This window comes from Momordica charantia (assembly GCF_013281855.1).
Source record: "Momordica charantia cultivar OHB3-1 chromosome 8 unlocalized genomic scaffold, Mcharantia_2.0 BLBB01000008.1, whole genome shotgun sequence".
Classification (NCBI taxonomy): Eukaryota; Viridiplantae; Streptophyta; class Magnoliopsida; order Cucurbitales; family Cucurbitaceae; genus Momordica; species Momordica charantia.
In genome coordinates this window covers 26,975,216-26,989,091 of record NW_028275166.1, presented here as the reverse complement: position 1 = coordinate 26,989,091, position 13,876 = coordinate 26,975,216, and the positions used below count along the sequence as shown (strand labels likewise).

The window sequence follows — 13,876 nt, the reverse complement described above, 5'->3', positions numbered from 1 at the left end:
AGTGATTTTGATAACGACAAAAGCAAGCTTTCCTTTTAATTTGTCAAACGTGATTAATATAAAATGAAGTTATTTTGACAATGACAAAAGTATCAAAATCACTCCCAAATATACTCTAAAACATATCGAAGAATTTTAAAAAAAAAAATGAAAGAATTTAACATGGGCCTAACTTGAGCTTGACATGGGCCTTGAGCAAGAAAGTTAATTTGGACTTGGACTTGACCTTGGGCTTGAAAATTACACAAATATATATTTGTTATGACACGTATAATAATAGAGGAGCTTCGACTTTCTAAAAGAAAAGAGCAATTTCTTTCCTTGTACTACTTTTTTAATTTTTTTTTTTTTTAAGTTTCTCTTATACTACTTTATTTGATATTAAAACAATATTATCTACACTCTTCTATGACTTTTCTTTCACAAACATGAATTATGAGTTTTCTCTCTTCTTCGAATATTCTAATTTTTGAGTCAAATAAGTTGTAATTTTTTCCAATATACGATTTTTCTTACATTGAGGCTTCTTCCATCGTTTCGACCAAAATTCCTATCTCCTAAATTTGTTCTCTCTTAATCGAAGCAATTTGAATGTGATTAAAATACTTCAAGTTTTTTTGGTAGCTCACCCGCAAAAGTAGACCCATATGTAATATTTATTTTTCAAACTAATCGTCACATTATATTTTCATCTTCATTTTAACGGGAAGCTAAGGAGGCGGTTTTCAAATAATTTCACGAGTTAAGATTAACATTAAACTCTCGAAACAAATATATATTGATTTTCAAACGACTATTAGTTTTTTTCCTACCGGTAGTATAACTTAAACATATAACTGGCAAAGAAAGGAAAAACTAATAGTTATTTGCAAAATTAGCAACCACATTTCAATTTTATAAAAATAACAAAATTCAGAAGTTCAGCCATGCATAATATATAAAAATTCCAATTTACCCTCTATTAACACTTAGCTAAACACAGTTATAACTGGTGTATTTTGTATAAATTAAATCAACTATAATTGACATATGTAGTATATAATACATCAAGATAAATCATTCATAACGATATACATTATTTGAACGTTGAAATATCGATGATATACATAATTTAATATATAATCTATATACCACTGATATATCTGAAAAATCAGGAAGGGTAAAATCAGTATAGGTATTCGAAAATCATATTTCAAATATTTTATACAAAATTTAAATATTTTTTTTCTCATTTAATTATTGATATATGTGTGTTGATATACCATTGATTATCATTAAACATATGATATATAATTGATATATATTAAACGTTTGATATATTATTGATATATATTATTTAATTATTGATATATATGTGTGTTGATATATCATGAATATACCTTATATACTTTATGTTATGTTTTACTTCAACCGAAAATTTTTGTTTGGAATTATAAATTGAATGTGTAGTTTTACACAAAATTAAAAATTTTAGATAACATCGTAAAAACTATTTTCCTTAAATTACTAGTAAGTTGGAGGTTGTTTAACAAGGATTCAAAAGTGATATACCTAATATTTTTATCAATATTTATATATTTGTCAAAAAATTTTACTGGGAGATTTAATTTACCGCATATTGGTTCGAGATATAATGTAGTTGGAGAAAATGACATAGATAACCTAAAAAAGTTTTTAGTTTGCTCAATCGACCTCAATTATAAAAATTGACTCAACTGACCCAATTTTAACTTTTATGACATTTCAGAGAGTATGTAATTACGAATGTACCATCGAATTTCAAGGCCACAACCATGGCTGTAGTACGACCATGAATTTGGACAGAACGTAAAGTACATCTAATTCACGGTCGTGGCGTTATTTTCATGACCATGGTCAAACTAACAATGAGCTAGGTTATTTTCATGGTCATGGTCAAGCTAACAATCGACTAGGTTTTCATGGCCATGGTCAAGCTAACAATGGGTTAGGTTATTTTCATGGCCATGGTCAAGCTAACAATGGACTAGGTTTTCATGGCCATGGTCAAGCTAACAATGGGCTAGGTTTTCATGGCCACTGTTAGTGTTAGCTTGACCATGACCATGAAAATAATCTAACCCATTGTTAGCTTGACCATGGCCGTGAAAAATAGTACGACGACCGTGGTGTTCATGAAAGACAACTAATTGGCTATGTTTGATCGTTGTTAAATTGTTTGATTTACCATGACCTTGAAAGTTAAGACCACGACCGTGAATTAGATGTACTTTGCGTTCTGTCTAAATTCATCGTCGTACCATGACCATGGTTGTGGCCTTGAAATTCGACAGAATCAATATCCTCGTTCAATTTGCACGGGGATTGAAATTCAACAGAATCAAATTCACGGTCGTACCACGCCCACGGTCGTACCACAAGGATTGACTAATGTAACTTTTGACCTACAACAATACTCATAAAAGTTCAGAAATTTCATTCACTCCAACTACATATATCATATTCTGGACGAATCGAAAACAATATTATGAACCAATAAAAAACTAACCTCGTTCAATATGTCAAAGATGAAAAATTGACTTCCTTCAAGGTATTCATAAGATGTGAAAAATGTTGGAAAATGTGTGGAGGTTCTTCAAAAAAACGTGAAAGATGTGCATGACGACAATAAGAATTGAAAAATACTTTTATTTTTTGCAATCTATGCGAATGTGTGAGTATATATTAAATGATAATACAAAAAATTGGTGGGAAATTAATAGGTTGGTGGTACTTTAATAAATTCATGGCCATGAATCAAGTGAAACTCACCTTTTAATTACATCAACCTACCCACGTGATTCCTTACCAGATTCATTGTAGTTTAATTAAATCGGGGGTATATTCGTAATTACAAACTCTCTAAAATATCAAAAAAATTAAAATTGAGACCAAGCAGACTAGAATTTTTTTTAGATTATATATGTAATTTTCCCAAGTTAGCTTTTGCGATTCAATCCAGATATAACGGTACCCTTACCATTTGTTGTTCTACGAAGCTCTCACCTCATCCCCTCCCAAAACCCCCCGCCATCACACGATCACCAGAAGAAGTTCACTGCAATGGCGACGCTAATGTCGGCCTCCAGAATTCAACCCGCAGCGTGTGTTCTTTCCTCCTCGATCAAGCGCCTGGGTTTCAATTCCCTCCTTCGTTCCAATTTCTCGGTTTCTCTTCCTCGCCATTCCTCCTCCTGCTTCGCGCGCTCTGGAGGTTCACGAACGCTCTCTATTTCCATGTCCGTTACCCCTCTTGAAACCTGCGTCAAAGCCTCCACCACTGTGCCCAACAGCCTCGGCGACTGTAATTTCCTCTCTTTGTATCTATTTCTTGCTTTTTGGAACGGCTATTTATGCCCCTGTTGGTTCATGTGGGGTCTTCTTTATTTCTGTGTTGAATGTGGACTTAATATCAGGTACATTTGCTAAAAATTGTAGTAATTCGTCATTGGTTGGATTTCTTTTACTTCCCGTTTGGAATTTATGTGTGTTTTGAGAAATGAAGCTAATATGACAGCTAGTGAACTTGAAGATTATTGGATTTTGTATGTAAACATCAAATGTTTCTTTCATAAATTATGCAAGCATAACATGGACAGAAACTATATGTAGCACAATAGAGGTCGGATGAGAATTTGAACCTCCAACCGGTTATTGGTGTCTTAACTAGTTGAACTACTGACTGGAGCAATAATAAATAAAATACAGAAAAATAATTCAGAAGTAATTTGAGTTACTTGGACAACCTTGAATAGAATCGAGTTCTAAAACGATTTGAGGTATTTGGATCCTCCTCTCTTAAGTCTAAATCAAACTGAAACCAACTAAACTATTGCCTACGGCCAACCTTTATCTTTTCTTATTCTCTATTTATGACAAATTTCTTGACTAATGATTAACATAGCCTTGATATCCTTAGAATATTTCTTATCCTAATTGTGCTCCAAATAGTAAACTGCATGAATTTGATGTACTAGTATATAACCTCAATTTAGGCTTGGTTATTGAAAATTTTTGTACATTTTTTCAGGCCCTTTTTGCCAAAGGGTATTACTGACCTTGGAGGAAAAGCATCTACCTTATGACCTAAAGTTGGTAGACCTGTCAAACAAGCCAGAATGGTGGTTATCTAATTTGCTCTCTCCTGTGTTGAAATTAGTTTTTGTATAATTAGTTTAATTTATCAGAAAGCTTTTCTAATTGACAGAGGAAGTCCTGTATTTATGATGCTTTAAGTGTGCAAGTCTTTGAACTTTTTATCTACTTGTCTGAATTATTCTTTTGTGTCCAGGTTCTTAAAGATAAATTCAGAGGGCAAAGTTCCTGTGATTAAATTTGATGAGCAGTGGGTTGCAGATTCAGATGTTATAACACAAACACTGGAAGAGAAGTACCCAAGTCCACCTTTGGCCACTCCTCCTGATAAGTCTTCAGTGTATGTTTTATGTTCTACAGTTGCCTCAGTTTTGAATTTTCCTATTAGGTGTAAGTTCAATTATATGGCACAATTACTGGAACCAAGTACTAAAAAATTTACCTTCTGGAGTCTAAGCCGATGAGTGTCCAGCGTCTGTACTATGTATGGATCACCCAAAAACATGCTCATGATTCATGAACATACAAACTGGTGTTAAGATGATAGCTCTGTGAGGGTAGTAGGAGATTTGTTGATGTAATCTGTTAAGTTACCTTATGTTGTATAAGAGTTAGTCTTAGTACTTTCTGTTTTAGTGAGTTAGTTTTAGTTAAGTCTGCTTTTGTCCTTGGTTGGTCTCTTATAAATAGCCAACCCACTCCTTTGTACAAGGCAGAATCAGAATAAAGAAGTTTTCTTCAAGAATTGGTTTACACCAAATTGGTATCAAAGCCCCAAAAAACTCCTTGGGATCTGATGGCAGGAAAGTCCACAGCACCTTCCGGCAAGGGACCTGCGGCGGATCTCTCAACAACTCAACCACTCTCTCCAAGAACAGCTACTGATCGTTATTGTTGGTAGAAGATTCCTTGGGGGAGGTTCATTCCAGTGTGCAGACTATCCACGAGTTGATGGAAAATTTGTCAAAGCACCTAGAAAATATTGCGTTGGAACAAGAACGGTTACGTGAGGATTTGGGTAATCGTGAGGGCCAACAAAGATTTGGACTTAAAGAACGTCCAAGAAACTGTTCCCAAACTCCGATTCCACAAAGAAACATGGAAAGCCGTGGAAGACGATGTCAAGATTGGTAGCTGAGACTTCGAGAATCAGACTCTTCTGGCGAGGAGGAGGATTTTTCTCGACACAATCCTCGTTTTAGGGGGGGCGAACATCAAAACAGAGGAGGCGTGCGTACAGACTTTCGAATGAAGATCGACTTACCTCATTTCAACGGTAAGATGGACGTTGAAGCTTTCTTGGATTGGGTAAAGAACGTTGAGAACTTCTTCGACTATACCAATACACCAGATGATAAGAAGGTACGACTTGTGGCATTTAAACTTCAGTCTGGCGCCTCAGCCTGGTGGGATCAACTGGAAATAAATCGACGGTGCTTAGGTAAGCGTCCCATTCGTAGTTGGCCGCGGATGTTGCGCCTCATGCATGTTTCTTACCGCCCAACTTTGAACAATTATTGTACCAGCAATATCAGAAATGCCGCCAAGGTTCTAAGACCATTGCCGATTACACCGAAGAATTCCATCGTCTGGGCGCCCGAACAAACTTAACCAAAAGTGAAGATTACAAGATTGCCCGCTCTGTTGATGGCCTCAGGGAAGACATTCAAGATCAGTTGGATATCCAGACATCCAGACATCCAACCCATTGGTCTCCTGACAGATGTTATCATGGCTACAAAGATTGAAGAACAGATAGAACGAAGATGGGGCAGGCAACCGGTTAGTCGAACAGCTTGGGATAAGACGGTTAATTCTAAATTTTCTCCCTCGGACATTGGCAAACCAATCACTGTCGGCAACTCTTCCTCTGCATCCAGCTCGAAAGTAACAGAGGAACAAACTAAAACTTTTCCTCCAGTCAAGAACACTGATTTGGTATCCAAGAAAGAGTTGAATCAATTTGGTATCCAAGAAAGAGTTGAATCAGTATGCCCGTCCGACAATGAAAAATGTTTTCGCTGCGGACAAGTGGGTGGTCATTTGTCCAACGAGTGTCCGCAATGACGAGCTCTGGCAGTGGTCGATGACATTGATATCGATGATGTTGAGATTGAGTCCCCAGGGGAGGAAGAACTCTCCTATGTCGAACCTGATGATGATGATTTCATTAATTGTGTCATCCAGAAAATTCTCTTGGCACCTAAGGTCGATCTGGCCAACTAGCGACATGCCCTCTTTCGTACCCGTTGTACTGTGAACGGCAAAGTGTGCAACATCATTATCGATAGTGGCAGCAGTGAGAACATGGTTTCTTAGAAGTTAGTGTCTGCCCTTAGCCTCAAACTTGATGCACACCCCCATCTGTATAAAGTTTCGTGGATTCGGAAAAGGGGTGAGACATCCATTTCTTCTGTCTGCACCATACCCCTAAGCATTGGTAACCAATATCGTGATCAGATTGTGTGTGATGTCATCGATATGGATGCTTATCACATTCTTTGGGCCGTCCTTGGCAATATGATCTCCAAGCTATACATAAGGGTAGGGAAAACACTTATGAATTTCACTGGATGGGCAAGAAAATTGTTCTATTGCCTTTGACATTGGATCACAAGACCCGGAAAGAATCACCTTCTCCTTCTAAGCAACTATTTACCATTTTTAATGGTAAGTCGTTTATTCAAAAAGGCGACCCTTTGATATGGGCGTTGGTGGTCAAAGGTGACTTAAATCCTACGCCTCGTGCCCACCATCACCCGGATATTCAGCGCCTATTGGATAATTTTGCTAACTTGACACAAGATCCCTCGGGCTTACCTCCTTTGCGTGATATACAGCACTGCATCGACCTTATCCCTGGTGCCTCCTTACCCCATTTACCACACTATCGGATGAGTCCCACTGAGTATCAGATTCTACAAGACCAAGTCAACGACCTTCTTCTTAAGGGACACATCCGACCGAGCCTTAGTCCCTATGCAGTGCTTGTGTTATTGGCACCTAAAAAAGATGGTTCATGGCGGATGTGTGTCGATAGTCGGGCTATAAACAAGATCACAATCAAATATAGATTTCCTATACCTCGGCTGTCCGACCTTTTGGATCAACTTAGTGGCACATCTGTTTTCAAAGGTAGACGTAAATAGTGGCTACGACCAAATACGGATCAGACCTGGCGACGAGTGGAAAACAACCTTCAAAACAAATGAAGGGCTATTTGAATGGCTTGTGATGCCTTTTGGGTTATCAAACGCACCAAGCACTTTCATGTGCCTCATGAACCAGGTTTTACGTCATTTTCTTAATAACTTTATTGTAGTTTATTTCGGTGACATACTTGAATAGTAAAGTAGTTGATGATCACTTAACACACTTACAAACCTTATTCCAAGCCCTTCAAGACAATCAGTTATACATTAACCTAGCTAAATGCTCCTTCCTCACTAGTGAAATAGCATTCTTAGGCTTTTATACATCAAAACATGGTATTTTGGTCGACCCTTCAAAGGTTGAATCGATTCAAAACTGACCTACTCCCACATCTGTTAGGGATATCCAATGTTTCCTAGGCTTGGCATCCTTTTATTGTAAATTTATCCGACATTTTAGCTCTATTGCAGCCCCATTAACAAATGCCCTGAAAAAAGGTAAATTTGGTTGGGATAAGGAACAAGACATTAGCTTCCAAACTTTGAAACAAAAGCTTAGTTCCACACCCGTTTTGACCCTACCGGACTTTTCCCACCCCTTTGAAGTCGCCGTAGATGCTTCAGGAACTGGCATAGGGGCTGTGTTGTCCCAACGAAACCACCCAATAGAATACTTTAGTGAAAAACTTACCCCGCCTAGACAAAAGTGGTGTACTTACGAACAAGAACTTTATGCTCTAATTAGAGCTCTCAAACAGTGGGAACACTATCTAATTGGCAAGGAATTCATACTATTCACGGACCATTTCTCCCTTAAATACATACAAACACAAAAGACAATTAATAGAATGCATGCTAGGTGGATTGCTTTTCTTCAAAAATTTGATTTTGTAATCAAACATAAGGCTGGAAAACCTAATAAAGTTGCTGATGCTCTTAATAGGAAGGCTAGCCTATTAACTCTACTCACTGGACAAGTGATTGCCTTTGATCATCTACCAAATACATATGAACATGACAGTGACTTTCATACCGTTTGGCTCCAATGCCATGAGCATGTTAACAACAATGATTTTCATATCCTTGATGGGTACCTCTTCAAGGGGGACCGTTTATGTATCCCACACACATCTTTAAGGGAGATATTGATCCAAGATTTACATAGCGGAGAACTGGCTGAGCATTTAGGCAGAGACAAAACATATGAACTAGTGGCTGCTCGTTTTTTTTTTGCCACAGTTGAGGAAAGATGTTAATAATTTTGTCAACAGATGCAATATTTGCCAAAAAGCCAAGGGTCAATCTCAGAATACGGGATTATACTGCCCTCTCCCTATCCCTACAACTATTTGGGAAGATCTTTCTATGGATTTCGTTCTAGGATTACCAAAAACACAACGAGGATTAGACTTTGTCTTGCTCGTGATTGACCGGTTTAGTAAAATGTCTCACTTCTTACCATGTAAAAAAACTTTGGACGCTATATATGTGGCTAATCTGTTCTTTCGGGAGATTGTCCGTTTACACGGCATTCCAAAAATAATAGTGTCCGACCGTGATGTCAAATTTCTGAGTCATTTCTGGAAAACCCTATGGAAGAAATTTGACACCAGCCTCAAATTTAGTACTACCAGCCATCCGCAAACGGATGGGCAGACGGAGGTAACAAATCGCACCCTCCGCAATCTAATACAATGCTTAGGGGGGAGAAAATCGAAGCAATGGGACCTTACATTGGCTCCAGTAGAATTTGCATATAACCATATGCACAACCGCTCGACAGGGGAGTCTCCCTATGAAGTTGTTTATACAAAATTACCTAGGCTTACTGTGGATCTAGCTCATCTTCCCTCTTCTATTGACTTGAATCAGGAAGCTGAGGAAATGGTAGAAAGAATAGTAGAACTACACAAGGAAGTAACGGAGAATCTTACCAAGGCTGCTGCGGCCAACAAAGCAGCAGCAGATGCCCACCGGAGAGTGAAGACATTTGAGGAAGGGGATTTGGTCCTGGTTCATTTAAAGAAATCCAGATTTCCAATAGGGACTTACAAGCACGAAAGATTGGTCCATTTGAAGTACTTAAAAAGTATGGCGACAACGCATACCGAATCAACCTTCCTACTGATCGGATCACTCCAGTCTTCAATGTTGCAGATCTGTATGGGTATCAAGCTGAAGACGCATTTACATTGGCCAATTAAACTCGAGGATGAGTTTTCTTCAACAGGGAGGGAATTTGATGTAATCTGTTAAAGTTACCTTATGTTGTATAAGAGTTAGTCTTAGTACTTTCTGTTTTAGTTAGTTAGTTTTAGTTAAGTCTGCTTTAGTCCTTGGTTGGTCTCTTATAAATAGCCAACCCACTCCTTTGTACAAGGCAGAATCAGAATAAAGAAGTTTTCTTCAAGAATTGGTTTACACCATTTGTGATGATATCTTACAATATTCAATCAACAAAAATGGAAAACTATAACTCTAAATCTTACATTTTCATGTGTTTTTTTTGTTTTTGTTTTTGTTTTTATTTTAACTAATCATGGTTGATCATTAATAGTTTTCAGTATAAACCGACTTAAATTGTATATTACCTTACATTTTGATGACAACACAACAAGAAACAAATTTCATTGATAGCGTGAAATATACCAAAAAAAAAAAAAAAAAAACCCTATCCAAGAGGTTACAAAAAACTCCTCCAGTTGGATATCAGAGAATTTAAACTGTAACACTATTAAATGGATGTACACATTTGCACCATGATAAAGCCAAAAAGATGGTAACACAGCTTTATTTTCAAAAGCTTTTTTCAAGTATAAAGCAACAGAAAATAGTACTACATTATGAAAGAGAAGTTGTGTTTCAAGTATAAAGCAACAGAAACTATGCATTTTGAAAGATGACTTGAGGCTGAAAGCCTCTATGTAAATTGAAAAAGAAATTCTGGATGCACATATGTGAGTTCAGTAAGAGTCTTTCCAAAGGTTCGTTTTGTCCTTATGGCATCTCATATTTCCTTGTCTTCAGTTAGTGTGTGAAATTTATTTGATGAGTGTGCAATAATTTTTCTCATTACATGTTACATATTTCATTCTCCAGATTTATCAAATAATTAATATATAGTTACTGGCAGCTATTATAATATTTTCCCTGCAGAGGATCAAAGATTTTCTCCGCATTTATTGCTTTTCTAAAGAGCAAGGATCCTAGTGATGGAACAGAACAAGCATTACTTAGCGAGCTAAGTTCTTTCAATGATAACATCAAAGAGAATGTAAGGACTTTTTCTTTTATGTTTCTTTCATTTTAACTCAAATATCCATGTTCTTGGAATGCATTCTCAATAAATTAATCTGTACTAAAATTTATACTCATAAACCTGGTTAAACAGAAAATAAGTTTTAATTGGATTCATCAACATCATTTTCTCATCCCACCAATAGCAAGCTCTGGAACATGTAAAAGTATCTCTATTATTTAAATTCAATGATTAATTCATAGATGATAGAACCCTTTTTCAGCAGTTAGGTCTCTCTCACATTGATTGTAGCTTAATGTTTTCCCCCAAGTTCTTGAATTTTGTACGGGCTGTACCACAGAATGATAGAAGTATTGCAAGGCACCATTTCTTTTCCATGGAATTCCTCATGCATGTCTTATCTCCTACATGACTTGACCTTCACTTAACTTTACTCCTAAATAAGATCCTGTCATTATCGTATGTTCTGTCATGACTTACCATTTTATATGTTTTTCTCCTTTGGAAAGGGCCCTTTTATCAATGGGAAAGATATTTCTGCTGCAGACCTGTCACTTGGTCCGAAGTTGTACCATCTAGAAATTGCCTTGGGACACTACAAGAACTGGTCTGTTCCAGACAGCCTACCCTATGTTCAGTCTTACATGAAGGTACAACTGAACTTTTAGCTTAACTGAGATTAGTAACAAATCGTTATTTCTCTTTGCGTTCAGCTTTTCAGAACTGTTGTTTACAGCTGCTTCTGTAAGCTGATTGGGATACTTATAAAATACGATGTTACTACATATTATCTAAAGTAAGAGAAATAATGTGTCAAAAGTTTCATTTGAAATATTCACAAACTAATAATTCTAAAGAAATAATGGTTCTTGAAAACACAGCGCAACAGTTTTTGGAACTCAACTCCAGTGTGGGACCATAGTTTCTGTTAGGTTTACTATACTTATTTATGAAACGTCATCTTATATTCAATGTTGCCTTTCCCTATCATTTAGAACAGAAGCAAAGCATCATCCAAAAACTTTCACAACATGATACTGGTGTCTGAATTTGACATCTGATGTAACCAGCATCATAAAGCTTGAACTGTAAGTTTAAGCGGATAGGTTCCAGTATATTTAATCATTTATTTATATTGTCAACACGCCTTTTCACTTCCTCACTTGTAGACTTTGAAATTAGTCCAATGTATTCATATCTTGGATTCCATCAAATTTTAGAATCATTCTTGGTAAACAGTGATTACCAATATTAATTGAGGAAGAAATAACATTATAAGAGATCGAGAATCTCTACTCTGATACCATACTAAATAAACTTGTTGGTGGTTTAAGGCTTCTTATTTATGGGATAATAGTTTTTTCTGTTTAAATAAAAAACTAAGCTTTCATTAAGAAAAGAATGAAAGATAACAACAGAACAAAGAACAAGCCAGGGCTGGCCGGCAACTAGGGGAGCCTCCCAACTAACTATACTAAAAAAAGGGTTCAATCCAAAATAATGAGACCTAATGGATAATAACAAAGTCCTTAGAAGCTGATACCTAAGTGGAGGCATTAAACCTTGTCAACGACCACGCCTCCTTCCAAGATCTTTCCATCCCTATATTATTCTTCTCTCACCACAGGTCCCACAAAACTGCAAAGAATGCAGCGTGGCATAAAAAATCTGAAATCTCTACTCCTAGCCAAACACACACCAAACAATTGGAAGAAGCTGAAATAGAGCTAGAAAACTGACAGACCCACAGAATGTTAGATCCTAATATTCAATATGATATTGAATATGCAAGATTAAAGTAGTTCAAATCTTTTCAATCCTCTTCTAATACACGACACAGAATCATGGTGAAATAGAGAGCAAAGTTATCAGGTGCAAGATAATGGTTGAACTCCGTGTACCTCAAAAAAAAAAAGGTTGAACTCCGTGGAAGAACCTTAACCATTTGGATTAACCTACAATTTTCTCATCGAATATGTTTCCTGATGTAACTGAGGTTTTTTTACTCATTTTTTCTATTACTTGTTTTTCTTAATCATGATTCATAACATTGTATCAGAGCATATTCTCGAGAGAGTCGTTTGCAAAAACTCGTGCACTGCCTGAGGATGTTATTGCTGGTTGGCGTCCAAAGGTCTTGGGTTAAAATCTTTTTGAGGCTGCTGAATCGTTTGGCACGAGATTCCGCTTCGCAGGCTCATTAAGCTTTCCAACAAATACCAAGCAATGAGGTTTCTTTTTTCTTTTTCTTTTTCTTGTTTTACCTCCTGCTTCTAGTTCTACTCAAAGCTGTTATAAATAGGAATTATTGAGTAGTGAAGTATGCTCATGTCCATTATTACATATTGTAAATTTAATCTCTCTCTGAAAGGAGGTGGTCTAAAATGGGTACGTACTCTGCCTTGTAATCTGAGTTTATAAAGCAAATGGTCAACTTAGGATTCCATATTGACTGTATTCTTGTACTTGGCAAAGGATGAAGATTCTACAGTAGGTTGAGTTTTCTCGGGGGCAGTCTTCAATCTCGAAAGCATCTTTAGACATCATGTGGCATGGCTACGCCATATCGTAGGGCATGTAAGGAAATGTCAATGTAACCAAGATTTCGAATCATTAGCAAGCTACCCTTCAATCTCGAAAGCATCTTTAGACATCATGTGGCATGGTTGCGCCCTATCATAGGGGATGTAAGGAAATGTCACCGTAACCAAGTTTTCAAATCATTAGCAAGCTATCGACAATGAAGCCTACAATGGCTAGGGTGTTAAATTGCTTAACATTCAAAATCACGATGCCATCTTTATCCTCCCTCTATATGGGATTGATGGTAGTAGTCAATTGAAAAAACATACAATGGCTGGTTTGAGATTTTTCTTTGCTTTTATGCTCGAAAAATTATTTTTGTAGCGGGTTTTTTCTTTAAAGAATATTATAGTACATGTGGGGTGGGGTGAGAGCTAGAATCTAAGACTTTTTTTTTTTTTTTTTAAAAGGGATATATTAACTGTTGAACTATATTCAAGTTGACTTTATAATATTGTGCATGTGATACATAATTCTCAATATAGTTAAAAAAAAAAACCCCAAATATATTTTATTCACATTTGTAGTGCAAACGGTTTTTAATTTTTTAAAAGTCAAAAAGACCTTAAAAAATTCACCAAGAAACGGATAAATTAGAGAGAACATCAATAATAGGGGGGAAATTTTACGATCCTCCAAAGTAAATTGTATTTCGAAGTATAAGAACAAAATTGCATGTCTTTAAAAAAAATAATAAAAAAAATTGTAACTCGTCATTTTTTAATATAAACTTTTAATTTTATCAAATTAGACTTCAAATCTATATAAA

General features: G+C 36.4%; 1 protein-coding gene and 1 long non-coding RNA gene across 4 annotated transcripts; both read left to right on the top strand.

Moving 5' to 3' along the window:
• Positions 1-2,962: 2,962 nt before the first annotated feature.
• DHAR3 (dehydroascorbate reductase 1) lies at positions 2,963-12,981 on the top strand. 3 transcript variants are annotated; one of them, XM_088127556.1, is made up of 7 exons: positions 2,963-3,322; positions 4,049-4,139; positions 4,310-4,453; positions 10,422-10,539; positions 11,034-11,174; positions 11,525-11,612; positions 12,584-12,981. In XM_088127556.1, the coding sequence occupies exons 1-6, from the start codon at positions 3,082-3,084 to the stop codon at positions 11,570-11,572; spliced, it is 783 nt and encodes a 260-aa protein (XP_087983682.1). In that variant the 5' UTR covers positions 2,963-3,081; the 3' UTR covers positions 11,573-11,612; positions 12,584-12,981. The 3 variants fall into 3 exon arrangements, with proteins under 3 accessions (XP_087983682.1, XP_087983681.1, XP_022143340.2); XM_088127555.1 differs by having other exon boundaries at positions 11,520-11,612; XM_022287648.2 differs by lacking the exon at positions 11,525-11,612.
• LOC148209871 (uncharacterized) lies at positions 4,460-9,753 on the top strand. The gene is made up of 2 exons (XR_015792830.1): positions 4,460-7,401; positions 9,138-9,753. It is a non-coding gene; the product is annotated as an uncharacterized LOC148209871 (long non-coding RNA).
• Positions 12,982-13,876: the final 895 nt, after the last annotated feature.